We start from the raw sequence: 18,092 nt of genomic DNA, 5'->3' as shown, positions 1-18,092 counted from the left end.
TCAATCCATATTGGAGGCTGCAGTCCTTGACACTCTGCAGCAGGCGCTTCAGGTCCTCTTCAGTTTCAGCAAGCAGGGTTGTGGCATCCGCATAATGCAGATTGTTGATAAATCGTCCACCAATCTTGACCCCACATTTCTCCTCATAGACTTAGCTCCTCTCATAAATTTCTACATGCTGTGTTTTCGTTATCATCCAGCTCAAATGACTTTGTATTTCCTTCTTTAACCAAAAGGTTACTTAGAATGATATTGTCTAATTTCCAAATACTGGAAACATTCCTATCTTCTAGCAGTGAGCTGGTAAACGTATGAAAATGGACCCTTTGGTTTGATAGACTGGTGTAAACTCCAAGTCTGGTCTTAAACCACCATTTGAACCTGGAATAAAAACTTACTTTCAGCCAAATAATGTTATTGTTTTTATGTGGCATTCAGTCACCTATGACTCACAGCAACCCTGTGAACACAGATTTGAACTTTGCCTTATCCTGCACCATACTCAAGGTCATGGATATAGTCACTGTGTCTATCACATTGAAGGTTGTCCTCTCTTATGATGACCTTTCTCAGCATTGTGTCTTTTTCCAAGGACTGGCTCCTGTTGCTAAAATGCCCAGATATATAACATGAAGTCTCACTATCCTTGTTTCTAGGACATCCCCTAGTTGCTCTTCCTCTAAGATAGATTTGGTTGTTCTTCTGCCACTCATGGGATATTCAGTACTCTTCACCAATGCAACAATTCAAAGGTATTGATTGTTCTTTGGTCTTCTTTATTCATTGTCAAACTTTGAGATGCATGGGAAACAACTGTTAATACCATGACATGGATCTGGGGCATCTTAGTCTTGAAAGTGATATAATTAGCCTATAAAGTAACAATAACACCAGGGAGGTACTTACTCCATAGAATAACCAATCATATAAGGTCAAAATAGCAGCATCAACTCAAGAATAAAGCCCTGCCTTGAAACCAGGAAAGGATAGAGTAGAAGGATTTATGGAAATGAGAATTATAGCCAGGAAGTGGGAAAAGTATAATTATTATATAGGTATTATTATGTTGTTGTTAAGTGCCGTCGAGTTGTAGAACAGAAAACTTGAACACTTGTATAACTTTCATTGTTTCTCCAAGTTCATAGTTTCTCGAGGCAAGATATTTTGAAAGTGGATGCCACTCCTGCTTCCAAGCTTGTTTTAATCAGGAAGCTCCACCAAACACTGTCCACCATGGGTATCCATGGGTAACTAATATTGTATTTGACACATCAGTGTCACAGTGTTTAGCATCATAGCAACCACAATTTACCTCTGTACAGCAAATGGACAGACTAGTGCTACGCCACTTAGAAGAATTTTTGACCAAAAACAAAACCAGGACTGAGGGCCACAGATTATAATCATCCACCTTTGGCTTGGTAGCGTAACTTTTTATCCACAAGTTGTTGTTAAGTCTGTTGAGTTGTAGACAACTCATAGCAACTCTATGAATGAAACACCTGAACACTCATATAACTTTCGTTTCTCCACATTCATAGTGTTTCCGGAGGCAAGCTATTATATAGCTATTATTTAAGTATATAATATAGATATTATCATTAATGTTATAAAATAAGATGTGTATGAATGATTGGATGAAAAATCCAAAGTTTATACTTTGTAAACTTAGACTAAAAAAATTTAAAATAAAAACTGGCTCTCTAGTTTGTGTGTGGAGCCTTACTTGAGGTGTTTGCTGATTTCTGTGGTGTAAACTCTTTCAATACAGTAAATTTAGATATAGATATGTTCATTATCTTGAAAATGACAATAATGTTTTTAAGGGTGTATAAACATGTCAAAAGTTGGAAAACAATGTATATGAACATTTTAAGTAAGCCAGCATAAAATAAAAATTGTATAAAAAGGTTTTAAAAATGCATGTTAAGTACTTACAGCTTGCTGAATGTTAATTATACTCAGTAAAGCCGTTAAAAATGTATATACATGAAATAAGAATGCACATATGCAAGAAACAAAACTAATGAAAATATATGAGAAATAATGTGGCATCAGGATTGGAGGAAGACTCATCAACAATCTATATTATGTAGACATAGGTTGTTAACATTACAGCTTGTTCAGCTCCACAAACAACACTCTTAGCACCAGCAGTCAGGAAATCAAAACAAGATTTTCACTGGAAACATCTGCTGTCAGGGAATTCTCCAGAGTACTGAGAAGCAACACTGTCAGTCTAGAAACTAAGGCGTACCTGATCTAAGTCATGGTCTTCGCAATTACTTGCTATACATCAGAGAGGTGGACAATGACTAAGAATGACAGAGAACTATTGATGCCTTTGAGTTGTGGTGTTGGAGAAGAATATTGAACATACCATGGATCGCCAAGAGAACAAATAGGTCTGTTTGGAGAGGGCAAAACCAAGTTTCTCCTTAGAGACAAGGGTTTTGAAGCTCTGTCTCACATACTATGGGCGCATTGACAGGAGGAACCAGTCCTTGGACAAGGACATTATGTTTTGGAATGGTGGAGGGACAGCCCAGGAGAGGAAGACCCTGGATGAGATGTACTGATATAGTAATTGGGGAAATGAGAGTAGATGAGTCGGAGTCAGTGAGACTGGCTCAGGATAGGGCAGAGTTCAGAGCTATCATACATAGGGCAGATATGAGTTGCAGGCGACTTACTGGCACATAAGAACAACAAAGTGGAAGGAGAGTAGAAATGAAGAATAGAAAAAAAAGGGAAATGTTGCACTTTAATATATAGTTATATATGCTGGAAAAGACAAGAGATTTGCTGGAATGACACAGGGACAAAAAATTTTCAAGATTTAAAAATAGTAGAAGAAAATGACAGGTCCCACCTAAACAAATAAAGACATATTGAGGAGTAAGGATTCTGCCCAGAAAGCAGAAAATGGTACCTAGGGCCACAAGGCATCTCTAAAAGGGCCAGAGGGAGTGAGAACAGCATAACCCCTCACTTCCCAAGAGCAGAAAGCAGATAAAGATCCCACGGCCCAGGCCCATGGTACCTGCCTCTAGAGCCACAGCAGCTGCAAGAGGTTAGTTTATTCGCTATTACTCACAGATTCACAGTTGTAGTACTGAGAATAGGGTCTATTAAGTGGGAAAGTGGGGGAGGCAAAGAATATCACCAAATGCAAATCCAAGTTTTAGCCAAACAGTCTCAAAGCATAATTCCTGAATTAATCCATGCTCTGGTTTCTGTTCAGCCATCAAATCCAAACCATCCAGCACGGTTTGACTTAGAGCAGTTAAAAGTCAGCTTCTCCTTTAAGCATTGGAAAGAACAGCAAAACTATTAACAGTACAGATGCAATAAGCCTCAGGTCACATCTTGCCACAGTTTCTCAAACAGCACTGCCACAGTCTCTCCACAACCATCACCAGGATCTCACCAATCTTGCTCTCAACAGGGTCTTGTTCCTGTCTCCTCGAGTCTTCCTCGTCTCTAGTCCTGCTGCCACAAGTCCTGCTATCCAGTGTGGGAAGCTCTTGCTCTCTCATCACAGGTGTTGGTGATTTGCAAGACCATGTGTCTGCAGTTAAGGTAGCTAGACTGGAATGGCTAAAAAAAGCCAACTTTTAGGCTAACATTGCAGATTTTCCCCCCCTAGTAATCCTGAAACAACTAAAAACTGCACATAATCACTCATTTTATAAGCATTCACTGACTGCTTAGTCTGATGAGTGTATGATGCATGTAGTATTAGTATTAGACAAAGACTTATAAACAACCTGTTATGCACATGACACAATCTGGCTTATTAAAATTGAAGAGGCCTTGGAGCACTTACTGATGAAGAACAAAGACCACATCCTTCAATAAATATGGCTTACACTTCAGTATAAAGAAAACCGAAATGATCTTAACTGGATAAATAAGAAACACCATGATAAATGAGAAAAAAGACTGAAGTGAAAGATTTGTTTTTACTTAGATCCACAATCAGCACCTGTGGAAATAGCAATCAAAAATCAAGTGATGTTCTGCATTGGGGAAATCTGCTCCAAAAGGCCTCTTTTTTAAATATAAAAAGACAACACTGTCACCTTGAGGGCTCAGGTGCACCTGCCCCTAGCTGGTATTTTAAATCACCTCATCTGCATGCAAAAGTTGGACTTATTAAGAAACAAAATGAACTGATGTATTTGAATTAGGTTGCTAGTATATTAAATATAGAGAGGATAGCTAGAATGATGAAATCTGCTCTGGAAGTTTAGCCAGAATGCTCTCTGCAAGAAAGGAAAGTAAAACCTCTTCTCATGGGCTTTGGACACAGTGTCAGTAGGTCCCAGTCCGTAGAGAAGGGATGATAAAGCAGAGGATCAGTGAAAATGAGAAAGACCCACAGCACGATGAAAGGACACAGGGGCTCCAACAATGAGCTCACACACAGCACCAGTTGTGAGGATGGTGCAGGCCTGGGCAGGGTTGCATTCTGCCTCTGGGCTTCCCTGAGTCACAATGGCCTCAGCAGTGTGTTGTGTGAGGAATATTTATGAGGCCAGCAGCCCCCCAATAGACACTCATGGTCTCTGTGGCCCTACCAGCTGGTGCTTCTGCCTTGATTGCTGTTGCTGAGGATGCATTTGTGAGCCCCCAAGGGGCGAAGCTAGGTTCTGTCTTCCTTCCCTCTTCAAGGAACTCTAGAGTTCCTGTGTTCTCCTTCATTATTCGATTTTGCAGCTGTTTGAAGGCCTCATGAAATGCCATTTCCTTTCGAATATCATTGTTTTTAATTTCATAGTACAAACCTGAAGAAAGAAAGTTGGCTGAAATAAATATGGAGCATTTTCTACAATCACACATTAAGGAATCACATTTCATTTGTTTCTCTCCCATTTGAACTTTGCACAAGAATGACATGATGAGGTATTAAATAACCAAAAGAAAAAGAGAACCTTACAAAAGTAAATAATCCAGATAACAGGAAAATACTATACCAAGTAAAGTCCAGGCCACAACGTTGGTTGGCTCCAAGGTAGTTGCATCTTCAAAAAAAATGTCTGCTTCCTCATAGCTCTCCCTCAGGACAGCCAGGACACCACAGAGCAGCAGGCTGAGAAAAAAAAAAACACAACAAAAAAAACCCCTGTTACCAACATGATTCCACCCTACTCATGGAACCAAGGCAATTTTATGGAGAAGCACCTATTCCCATTCATTCCTCATCTCCTTTCCATCCATACCTGCAGATGTGTCTCTTGTTGAGAGAAAGGGCTTTCCGAAAACACTCCTGTGCTTTGACATTGTCCTCAATCAGAAGGTAGAAGGCACCAAAGTCCAACCAGTGCTCCAACTTCTGGGGTTCACGGACCAACCTCTAGGCCAGGAAAGCATAAAGAGTGTTATTATAAAATTAAGTCATACTTTTAATGTCTATAACATCATGCATTAAGCAGTTCATAAATATTGTAACTTTTTGAAAATGTTGTTGTTAGGTATGATCAAGTCAAATGTGACTCACAGTGACCTTAGGAAGAATCCTATCCTGTCCTGTCCTGCACCATTCTCATCATCTATGATACACTTGAGGCCACATATGCAGTCACTGGGTCAATCTCTCTCTTGGAGGATCTTCCTCTCTTTCGTTGACCCTCCACCTTTCCAAGCATGATGTTCCTTTCTAAGAAAAAGCTTCTTCCACCAACATTCCCAAAGTATTCATGCATCGATGGAGCACTCTGGCTGCACCTTTTCCAACACATATCTCTTGGTTCTGCTTAGAAGAAGCCATCCTGGTTGAAGAAGTGTTTTGTTTTTTTTTTTTTTTAAACTATCACTACAAATTTTATTCGGAAACCCATCTTTGTGGTTTGGTTTTTTTTTTTTTTTTTTTTTATTCCCCATTAAGAGCTGGTTTTGTCAATCAACTACAACACTTTCTAGCAGACCTACGGTGAAAATGGCATGGCTCCAAGTCGTCCAGATCTCTCCCGATCTCGGGATCGCCTCCTCCGCCTCCTCCCCCGGGATCGAGACCATACAACTCCCGATGCAATTCTCTAGAAATGGGCTTCAAATGCATGAAGTTGCAAAAGCCTCCTCGAGTACACGCTCCCGTTTCATACTGGCAGCAACAGTCACAGGGGAGAGCTCTGCATGAATCGGTTGTCCCTTAAACCAGCGGCTATTTAATCACAGCCTTTCCCGCGCCTTCTTCACGCCGCAACTTGATGTAGCCATTTCCGACTAGATGGTCTCCAAGATGGTTATTACAGACGTTCATCTCTTCGATGTCTCCGTACTTTTCCTCCATTTCTGTGAAAATTTGCTCAGCAATGTCCTCCTCGCGTTCCTGCATCTCCCCCTCGCTCCCCGCACAGTGCAAACCGACTGGGAAGAGGGCTGAGGGTTACGGCAAACGGTCAAGAGGGCAATGGTCTGGATCACGGTGGATTTATTTTGCAGCTGAGAGCGTCTGTCTCCATGACGCCGTGCTCCAATTTTGAAAGAAAACGAACAGTTGACTTTGTCTTTCTCATTGCCGAAAATGGAGGCCAAAGTAGTCTTCCATCTCCCACCGTCAGAGGCTGGCACTGCTGGCGACACCAACGCCGCCACGGCTCGACGCTTGAAGAACTGTATTAAGTAGTTCCGACTTGGTTAAGGATTAAGTATTGCTTAAGTATTTCTGACTTGAGTTGTAACCTATTATTTCTCTATCAAACCCCATAAATGTGTCTATTGTCTGCGTGGCCATGGCAACAAATTGGCAAACCGACTTGACCAACGGGCTCTAGTGTGTCAGAGGGGATGAGGACAGCAGGTTTCAGGGTCAGCTCAACTCAACAGCACCTAATAACACCAGTAGGAGAGCCGGGGGCTCTGATCACTTGATGGTAAGGACTTGTGCTACCTTCCCAAAAGCATTCAGTGTGAACCCACCAGCTGCTGCAGAGAGAAAGATGAACAATCCAGCCCCTGTGTGATTTACTGCCACAATAAATTTGCTGTGAAACGTATTCTAGAAATTATCATGTCTGCTGTAAAACATCGTTAAGTTTGCTGTGGAACATATTATAAACTTATATGAATGGTTTAGATATAGGAAAGTATTATAAGTTTGCTGTGAAAATATATTGGCTTAAGTTTAAGAATATGAAATAAGGGAGCTCTGGTGGCCTGTGGCAAGAAGCTGCACTGCAATCACAGAGGTATGCAGTTCAATCCACAAGATGCTCTGCTGGAGAAGGAGGGGACAATCTCCTCCTGTACCACCCAGATCTGATTTTACAGTACACACACACACACAGTAATAAAATTTAAACATTTTCCTAAAAAATTTAAAAAAAGAATACGAAATATGTTAGGAATTTTCTGTTATATATTAGAAATAAGAAATGTGTAGGAATTAGCTTTTTTATATGTTAGAAATATTTGTGAAAAATATGCTAAACAGTTTGATATGCCCAAACAGGCCCCACTGGCCACAACATGTGTATACCTCTAACAAGGGAATGTGATTTGTTAAGGCCATGTTGCCAAGGGAACATAACTGGTATAGAACATGATTGGTCAAAGTCATTTTGCTTTAGGACTAATGTGATTGGTCATACAACTTGTTTTGAAACTTAATATAATTGGTAAAACCCAAAGTTTGAATGTTGTTATTCTAAATGTTATTGATTGGATACAATATAACATCCAAACCCAAAAGTACATATACCCTGAGAACTCAACAAAAACTTCACTTCTGCCAGACAATGAGCTGAACACTGAAGACCCAAAGGCTCTTTTCAGAGCTGAAGACCCTGATTGCACTGGTGGCTGTGAGCTGCTTAACCGAGGACCCTGACCACACCAGTGGCCATGAGAGGTCAAAGAAGGAGACAAGATGGGCTCTCAGGGGTGAAGGTTCCCCATTATCCTTTAAATTATATTTGTTATGAATTTATGAGTTGCAATGTAAATAAATTGCAACTGGTGTTTGACACTTACTATGAATCAATGAATTGCAATGTAGATAAATGGAAATCCCAGAACACTTGATCGTTCTAATGCGAAACTTATACTTGGACCAGGAGGCAGTCGTCAGAACAGAGCAAGGGAACACTGCATGGTTCAAAATTGGGAAGGGCGTACACCAGGGATGCATCCTATCTCCATACCTTTTCAACCTATATGCAGAACAGATTATCCGGGAGGCTGGGCTGTATGAGGAGAAATGTGGGGTCAAGATTGGCGGACAATTTATCAACAATCGGCATTATGTGGATGACACAACCCTGCTTGCTGAAACTGAAGAGGACCTGAAGCGCCTGCTGCAGAGTGTCAAGGACTGCAGCCTCCAATATGGATTGAGGCTCAATGTCAAGAAGACAAAGATTCTCACCACTGGACAAATTGGCAGCATCAGGATGGATGGTGAAGAGATTGAGATTGTACACAGCTTTAGTTTGCTTGGCTCCATAGTCAACAGTCTTGGCACCAGCAGCCAGGAAATGAAAAGGCACATTGCCATGGGAAAGTCTGCTGTTAGGGACCTCTCCAAAGTGCTGAAGAGCAACGGTATCTCTTTGGAGACTAAGGTGTGTCTGATACAGGCCATGGTCTTCGCAATCACCTGTTATGCATCAGAGAGTTGGACAATGACTAAGGAGGATAGAAGGAGAATTGATGCCTTTGAGCTGTGGTGCTGGAGAAGAGTATTGAGAATACCATGGACTGCTAGGAAAACAAACAGATTTGCTCTGGAAAGGGTTAAACCAGGTGGCTCCTTGGAGGCAAGGATTCTGAGGCTCCGTCTAACATACTTTGGACATGTTGTGAGGAGAGACCGGTCCTTAGAGAGGGACATCATGCTTGGGAGGGTGGAGGGATGGCGCAGGAGAGGAAGGCCCTCTATGAGGTGGATTGATTCAGTGACTGGGATAATTGGGATGGGAGTGTCAGAGACAGTGCGACTGGCACAGGACAGAGCGGAGTTTAGGGCTGTTGTACATAGGGTCGCTATGAGTCGCAGGCGACTCGACGGCACATAACAACAAACAACAACAACATGAATTAGTGAATCAATACATTGTTATGAGTTTATGAATTGCAATGTAGATAAGTTGTAATCAATTATTGCTATGAATTAATGAATCAAACTGTAATTGGCTTTTGTAATATGTCTGAGTAATTAATGAAGGTGCAAGGCTTGTGATAGTACATATCAACAACAGTAACAAAAATAAGAGCAGTAGGAGGAGCAATTGGTGTTAAAATTGACAGAAGTAAAAGAAGCACCATGGGACCTTTTAGGAATCAGCTTTCTACTGTTTCTATGTTGGTGGAGCTTCATCGCCCTTGTATAGTTAGTAGAGGTCAAGTGTCAAGGTCAGCTGTATCATTTAGACAAGCTGATTATTTGTGTGTTGTTTGCCATCCTGAGTAAAATGTTGAAATTCTTTTTTTAGATAAAATTGTATTTATTTTGTTGTTGTTGTTGCTGAATTTATACAGCAAAATTTATACCAGTACAACAATTTCTCCATGTACTATTTAGTGACATTAATGATATTTTAGAGTTGTATAATCAGTTTGATTTTCTGACCTGTTCCTCCCTTCATTAACACAAATTCTCTCCTCCCTAAGATTTCATAGTTATAGTGGATTCAATGGTACCTAAAGTTTTCCATCTAATTTTTCAAGTTGCTGTTGTCACTTTTATCTCAGGAAGTTCTTGAAAGAAAGCTGGATGTCAGTGGTCAGCTAGTTCCCACTGCTGACCACTCTAAAAATGATCAGAGCACAAAGTCTTGGACATAGTGGGAGAAAAAATATGAACAAAACTCAAAATCATAAAAATGGCCAGGCTTACTCTACTAATAGAGGCTGGTGGAACCTGGGATTAATGCTCTTTGTCAACCTACCCATCAAGTCAGGAACTAGTTCATCACCCTGTGGCAAACTCTCAGCCAAACTGCAGACAGACTTACAGAGTGAACAGTAACACTGGGAGATGCTCACTCCGTGAAACACTCAATCACACAAAAGGGCAGCATTCCCCAGGATAAAGCTTAGAAAGCAGGAACATATAGGGTAGATGGATGAATGGAAATGAGAATTAGAAAAGAGTGGGTGGCCAAATATCAATTTTTTTTTGTGAGAAAAATTTATTACATTTATAATTAGCCCACTGGACTCAGTTTTGATGATCCCAATTTTGTTGGCAACATTCAAAGCATCATAATCAGAAGCAAGTCGAACATAGGCCTTCTTCTCTCCATCAGGCCTAATCAAAGTGTTGACCTTAGCCACATCAATGTCATAGAGCTTCTTTACAGCTTGTTTAATTTGGTGCTTATTGGCCTTGACATCCACAGTGAACACAAGTGTGTTGTTATCTTCTATCTTCTTCATAGCTGACTCAGTGGTCAGGGGAAATTTGATGATGTCATAGTGATCAAGCTTGTTTCTCCTGGGAGCGCTCTTCTGGGGGTATTTGGGCTGCCGTCAGAGTCTCAGCGTCTTAGGCCGCTGGAACGTGGGTGAAGTGCGGATCTTCTTTTTTTTTTTGGCTGTGGACGCCCTTCAGGACTGCCTTCTTGGCCTTCAATGCCTTTGCTTGCTTTGGCTTCAGTTTTGGGAGGGGCAGGGGCTTCCTTCTTCGCTTTCGGCGCCATCTTCGTAGAAAGCCAAATATCAAATTTAATACTAATATTTAACTAAATGCTGCATCAGGAAATGAAAGAGGTGTATATATAAGCTAGAATTCCCCCTGTAGCACCAAGGCAGATCTTGGGCTTCAAGAGGTTAAGTACAAGGCAGACCTTGGGTGTTTTAATAATTCTCCCCCCCTCTTTTCTTTTTTAAAATTAATTTTAATGAAAGTTTACAGAGACTTAGAGTTTCCAATCATTCATTGTTGCACTTTTCTCCCTGCCCACCCCCTCCCCCCAATTCACTCTTCTCCTTCAAAAGTAAAAGAAAAACTCTTTCACTGTTATGCAATTCATCCCCCCAAGTCCACTCTACTGTGCAGCCTTCATTCTGGACTCCTGTCATGACAATAATACCCAATTATATATCCCTTTTAAACGGTTTTCTCCCTCATCTGTTTCAATCCATAATACATCATTCCTCTCCTCCCTCTCTGTCTTCCTTCAACCCCAATGTCAGACCCTTTTACAACAGTGGCACTATGCAATATTTGTCTTTTTGTGACTGAGATCTTTCACTCAGCATAATGTCCTCCAGGGTCATACATTTTGCATAATATTTGATGAGTTCCTTGTTTTTCAAAGCAGCATAGTATTCCATTGTGTGACTATACCAGAGCTTCTCTATCCATTCGTTTGTTGATGGGCACTTGGGTTGTGTCCATCTCTTTGCTATTGTGAAAAAACCCACAATAAGCATGGGTGTGCATATATCTGCTTGGGTGGCAGTTCTGGTTTCTTTAGGGTATACTTCTAATAGTGGAATTGCTGGGTCAAATGTATTTCTCTTTGCAACTTTTTGAGAAAGCGCAATACAGCCTTCCATAGTGATTGCACCATTTTACACTCCCACCAACAGTGAATAAGGGTTCCAGTCTCTCCACAACCTCGCCAGCATTTGTTGTTTGCTGTTCTGTCAAATTTTGCTATTGTTACTGGGGTGAGATGATATCGCACAGCTGTTTTGATTTGCATCTCTATTAGAGCTAGGGATTTTGAACATTTCTTCATGTGTTTGTTTGCCATCTGAATGTCTTCTTTGGTGAAGTGTCTGTTCATATCCTGTGCTCATTTTTCAATTGGGTTATTTATCTTGTTGTAGTGTTTTCATAATTCTTAGTTTGTATTTACTGATCCCTCCCTCCTGAGATTTCTTCTAAGTGGTATAGCACTCGTCCTCATCAGTCCATTTGCTATATAGAGATAACTCGTGGTTGCCATGATGCTAAACACTGTGACACCGATGTGTCAAATGTGATCATGGTTACCCATGGTGGACAGTGTTTCATGGAGCTTCCCAATTAAAACAAGCTTGGAAGCAGGAGTGGCATCCACTTCTGAAATGGCTTGCCTCTGGAAACTCTATGAACTTGGAGAAACGATGAAAGTTACACAAGTGTTCAGGTCTTTTGTTCTTTGTGATTTACTTCCCCATGATCCTTTTTTGTTGTTTACTTCCTGGTGATTTTTCTTTATTTACTCCCTGGTGATTCTCAACAAAACCACTGAAAGGCCTAGCATAGGAGCTTCAGTTCTTCAAGCTGTTAGTCCCCTGCCTTCACACTTTTTGACCTATCCTCCGTTCCTGTGTGTCCTCATCTCTGTCTTTTCCCTCCGTTGACACCAGAAACGGAAGTGGAATATGTGGTGTTACAATATAGGGACTGTGATTAATGTCATAAAAAAATGGGCACGAATGACTGAACGGAAAACCACTTTTCTCTAAAAACTTGTATTTAAAGCACAACAAAAAGTTAAAAACAAAAAAGCTTAATGCGCATAATGGACCTTTTCAATAATTAAACTGCTTTGGGTTTGGTTTTAAGTTGACTTTAGGGGTTTTTGGTTTACAGTTTCAAATCATCTCATGGCAATCCCTTCAGGGAAGAGTTTCAGGGGTTATTCAGGCAAACTTCGTGGCTCCGGGAAGCCTGGAGTAAATGAGAATTTGTAATTTGTAATTTTGTTCTGCATTGCTCCCCTCTTTCACCCAGACTCTTCTTCAGAATCTTTAGAAAATGTTCAGTAATGGCATCTGGGGACAATTCTGTTCTGGTTTCATTGCAAAGAAGGTGGCCATCTGTGGATGCAATTAGCTAACATTTCATATCCTTTTGCGACTCTTCTCCTTCCTCTATTGTTCTAATAGAGACCAACTGTCCTTTAGATACCCGCTTGCAATCTTTTAAGACCATAAACACTACACACAGAACTAGGAGTTAGAACAAAGGCACTAAACACATTATTTGGTCAGTTATCTATACAAATTTTTTACCATTTTTAAGTAGGTTGTTTGTATTCTTATTGTTGAAATGATACATCCTGGTTTATATATGTGTGTGTCGGGGGGGTCAGTTATGGGATGGTTCCAACTCTATGTTATACAATAAGAAATTATATATATATATATATAAAACACAAATGTTTTTCCTAGTTTGTAGCTTTACTTTATTTCTCCCTACAGTGTCTTTAAATAAGCAAAAGTTTTTAATGTCTATGAAGTCCCATTTATTTATTTTTTTTTCTTTTATGGGTAATGTACTTGTTATATCTAAGAATTCTGCTTAATCACAGGTAACAAGGATTTTTTTCCTGATTAGTTCTAAATTTTATTTCTATGTTTTAAATTTAGACCTATGACCCATTTCTAGTTAACTTTTGCATAAAATTTGAGGTTTAAGTTGTCATTAATTATTTTTTCCCATATGGGTGACCAACATCAATTATTCTAACACCATTTGTTTAAAGAGTACTCTTTTATCACAAAATTTATTTTACATGTTGTCAAAAAGCAAATGATCATATTTGTGTGAGTTTATACACAGATCCTATCTGTGTTTTTTATGTAGACATCTACCATTTCACCAATCAAGTTTTATTTCAAATAGTGAATAACTACTATTTCCTATACCCATGTTGCAATAGTAACAATCATCACTAGACAATGTTAAATTACCTCTTCATAATATGTTGTTGCCATTTCAAAATTCTCATTGACTTGGGCTTCATAGGCGAAGAGTCGGAGCTGTTCACTGTTCGTATAAGTGGTTGAAATAGGCCCTTGGGTATTGTCTGGCATGACCTTATCAACATCAACAATATTAGACAAACAAAATAGAGAAACTACAGCTGATGATAATAAACCATATATAAGGATCTACAGTCATAGGATCTAAAATTATAGAGATTTCTTACAGGGTTTGGTTTTTTTTGCTTTTTTTTTTTTACTTTCCTATTGTTTTAATTTTTATTTAAAAAACATTTACTAGAGAAATGAAAAGGGTTGGCATGGCACATTTTGAATCTGATTATCCTACGATCTCCTATGCTGGAAATGAAAAGGTGAGGAAAAATGGGGTTGTGTTTACAGTTAAAAAGACCATTTCTAGTGCCAACTTGAAATACAGTGTTGTGAGTGACAGGATAGTATCTATAAGCATACAAGGAAGACCTGTTAATACCACTACCATTCAAATATATGTGCCAACAAACAGGTCCAAAGAGGAGGAAACAGATGACTTCTACCAACTTTTGCAGTAAAAAATCAATTGAGCATGCAAACAAGATACCTTGATAATAAAGGGTGATTGGAATGCAAAAAATGGGTACAGGGAAGAAGGATCAATAGTTGGAAAGCATGGACGCAGTGACAGAAATGAGGCTGGAGATAGAATGACAGAATTGTGTACAATCAATGACCTATTAATTCCAAATAACTTTTGTAAGAAATGTAAACAGCAACTATACACATGGGCTTCACCTCATGGTCTACACAGGAATCAGATTGATTACATCAGTGGGAAAAATTACTGAAGAAGCTCAGTATTAGCTGTAAATATTAGGAGAGATTGTAGAACAGAACATCAACTACTCACATGCAAGTTCAAACTGAAGCCAAAGAAAATACAATCCAATTCATAAGAACCAAAGTTTGCTCTTGAGTCTATGTCATCAGAATTTAAAGACAATCTCAGGAATAGGTTTGAGGCTTTGAATGAGCATAAATCACATAAGCTGTTGGAGGACATCAAGAATATCATCCAGGAAGAATGCAAAAATGCATTAAAAAGACAGAGGAGGAAGACAAGACCAAGATGGATGATCAAAAGGCTACAGTGATGAAGGAGGAAGTTCAAGATGCTCTGAAGGAATTGTCAAAAAACAAGGCTCCAGGAATTGACTGAATACCAATTGACATATTTCAGCAAACAGATACTGCTATGGATGCACTCACCAGGTTATGCTGAGAAATATAGAGGACAACTACCTGGACAACAGACTGGAAGAGATCCATATTTATTCCCATTTCAAAAAAAAAGTGCCCTGACAGAGTGTGGAAATTATAAAATAAAATCACTGATATCACAGGCAAGCAGGATCCTGCTAAAATTATCCAAAGATGACTGGAACAGTACATCAGCAGAGAACTGCCAAATGTGTAAGCTGGGTTGAGAAGAGGCTGTGGCACTAGGAACATCATAGCCAATGTCAGGTGGATCTTGGCCAAAAGTAAAGAGCATCAGAAGAATGTCTATCTGTGTTTCAATGACTGTGCAAAGGCATTTGACAGTGTGGGTCACAAGTAATTGTGGCTAATATTAAAGAGAATGGGAATTCCAGAACACTTAATTATGTTCATGAGAAACCTAAACTTCGACCAGGAAGCGGTAGTCAGAACAGAGCAGGGAAATACTGCATGCATAGAATCAGGAAAGGTGTGTGTCAGGGATATATCTTATCTCCATACCTTTTTAATCTATAGGCTGAACAGATCACATGGAAGAGTGGAATTCATGAGGAGGAATGTAGCATCAGGATTGGTGGAAGACTCATCAATAACCTCCATTATGCATACGACACAACCTTGTTTGTTAAAACTGAGGAGAACATAAGGCATTTGCTATAGAAGGTCAAAGACTGTAACCTGCAATATGGATTGAAGCTCAACATCAAGAAAACAAAGATTCTTACCGCTGGGCTGATTGGCAGCATCATGATAGATGGAGACAAGATTGATATTGTTAACAACTTCAGTTTATCTGGGTCCACCACCAACACACTTGGCATCATCAGTCAGAAAATCAAAAGACTATTTGCTAGGAAATTCTCAGTCTGGAGACTAAGGTGCACTTGATAACAGGCCATGGTCTTTGCAGTTGCTTGCTACGCATCAGAGAGGTAAGCAAAGACTAAGGATGCCTTTGAGTTGTGGTGCTGGAAAAGAGTATTGAACATATCATGGACTGCCAGGATAACAAACAGGTCTGTCCTGGAGAGGGTGTAACCAAGCTGCTCCCTAGAGGCAAGGATTTTGAAGCTTCATTTCACATACTTTGGCACATAGCCAGGAGAGACCAGTCCTTGGAGAAAAACATGCTCAGAAGGGTGGAGGGACAGTGCAGAAAAAGAAGACCCAGAATGAGATGGATTGACATAGTGACTGGAGAAATGGGGTTAGGTCTTTCAAAGATAAGGCAGAGTTCAGAATTATTGTACATTGGGTCGCTATGAGTCACAGGCAACTGGACAGGATGAAACTTCTCTCTTCAACCTGTAGGGCAGCCAGTGCCCTGAGGCAGGTCATCTCTGATCCCAAACAGCTTCCTTCAGTGTCTATAGTGTGCACAACAAACAATCCCATTGTTTAGGTGTAATGGCATGAGAGAGGCTGGCACACACCAGTCAAGGTCTTCAAACATCAAGAGCAGAGAAAATTAAGGGCAAGATTTCGGAAGCCAGATCTATACTGAGTGGAATACAGAGGTTTTTTACTAAAACCTACAAAAAAGACATTTCAGAAATTGCTAGAAAGGTAGGAGGAAAATCCGAAAACAAAATAAAAGTTATGGGCTGTACACTCTGATGGGAAAGCAGGTCTGGTATCAGTAATCTCCTAGGTCAGAAACTAGGACAGAGGCCGACCTCTCTCAAAACTGTGATCAGATGTGGGTGATCTGAAGGAAATCACCTGTTCACTTGAAAGGGCTCAAAATCTTGACTAGTTATTGTTCCTCCAATTCATGACAACTTTAGGTATAACAGAACTAACACTGTCCAATCCTATGCTACCTTCATGATAACCGGGACTCTCAAATTGCTAACCTCAATAAGACTTTCACTTCCAATAGGTCCTAAATCTCAGTCCAGACATTGTAATTACCTCCTCATGCTACTTTCATCTGAAACACTGAAATCATGGGCATTCTTATTCTTCTCATGCACTTGTTGTTACTGTTGCTTTGAGTAGAGTACACTTTTAGTCACCTATAAAAAGCTGATCTCGGGGGCAGGGGGAGAGGTCTAGGTGGGTAGAGAAGTGCAGCAATGAATGAATGGATATCCAAATTCTCTGTAAATGTTCATTAAAATTATTAAAAATAAAATAAAATAAATTAAAACAAAAAGCTGATCTCAATCCTCCCCTATCTTGTACCATCCTCATCATCTGATGTAAAAGAATAAGCATAAGAGAATTGAACAGAAGATTTCAAAGAGTGGCTTGAGAAGACAAAGTATTATAATAAAATGTGCATGGATCTGGAGTAAAGAAACCAAAAGGAAAAAAACACACTCAACATTTCTCAAAATAAGAAAATGGAAGAAAAATTCAAGCCTTAAGTTGCAATAGTGAAGGACTCTATGGACAAATTATTGAGTGATCTAGGAAGTTCTCAGGAAGAATGAAAGAATTTCTAGTCACTGTACCAAAAATAATTGGTTGATGCTCAGCCATTTCATAAGTTACCATATGACAAGAATCAATTGTGCAGAAGGAATAAAGCTAAGCTTTATTGAAAGCATTAAGGGACGTGGGAATTATATACTAATGAAGGATTTTTTTCCCTCTCTTCAGAGGGGGAAGCGAGCTGGTGGGGAGGGGTAGGCAGGGAGAAAATTGCGGCAATGAATGAATGGAAATCCAAAACCTCTGTAAAAAAAAAAATTATATTAAAAAAAGTCAGTTGACCTGATGAGCTGATTTCTGGGGTCTCAATTCTATTCCATTGATCTATGTGTCTGTCACTTTACCAGTACCAAATGCTGGAGAGGTTAAGGAGAAATTGGAACATATATTCACTGTTAATGGGAGTGTTAGTGGTACAACCGCTCTCGAAGGCAGTATGGCTTTCTCAAAAAGTTGCAAATAGAAATATCATTTGATCCAGCAATTGCATTACTGAGAAAATACCCTAAAAGAAACAAAAACTGCCACCATAATAGATTTATAGACACCCATGTTTGTTGCTGTGTTGTTCTCAATAGCAAAGAGATGGAAGCAACCTAAATGCCTGTCAAAAATGAATGGATAGAGAAAATGTGGTATATTCACATAATGGAATATTATGCAGCACTGAAAAACAAGGAACTCATGAAATATTATACAAAATGGGTGACCCTGGAGGACATTAT

The 18,092-nt window shown here is 39.7% G+C and overlaps 1 protein-coding gene and 1 pseudogene across 1 annotated transcript in view; both read right to left on the bottom strand.

The window, feature by feature from the left end:
* TTC18 (tetratricopeptide repeat domain 18) overlaps positions 1-18,092 on the bottom strand; it is a 146,918-nt gene that overhangs the window by 13,348 nt on the left and 115,478 nt on the right. The window contains exons 16-19 of the mRNA XM_006887566.1: positions 13,639-13,764; positions 5,226-5,359; positions 4,980-5,095; positions 4,584-4,790 (exon numbers count right to left, since the gene is read on the bottom strand). Of these exons, the coding sequence (XP_006887628.1) occupies positions 4,584-4,790; positions 4,980-5,095; positions 5,226-5,359; positions 13,639-13,764 (583 nt within the window). The remainder of the gene's footprint in view (positions 1-4,583; positions 4,791-4,979; positions 5,096-5,225; positions 5,360-13,638; positions 13,765-18,092) is intronic.
* LOC102876456 lies at positions 5,931-7,516 on the bottom strand (annotated as a pseudogene).

This window comes from Elephantulus edwardii, unplaced genomic scaffold, assembly GCF_000299155.1.
Source record: "Elephantulus edwardii isolate Elephantulus edwardi_28Jun2011 unplaced genomic scaffold, EleEdw1.0 scaffold00058, whole genome shotgun sequence".
NCBI classification, from domain to species: domain Eukaryota; kingdom Metazoa; phylum Chordata; class Mammalia; order Macroscelidea; family Macroscelididae; genus Elephantulus; species Elephantulus edwardii.
This window is presented reverse-complemented; position numbering and strand designations above follow the sequence as displayed.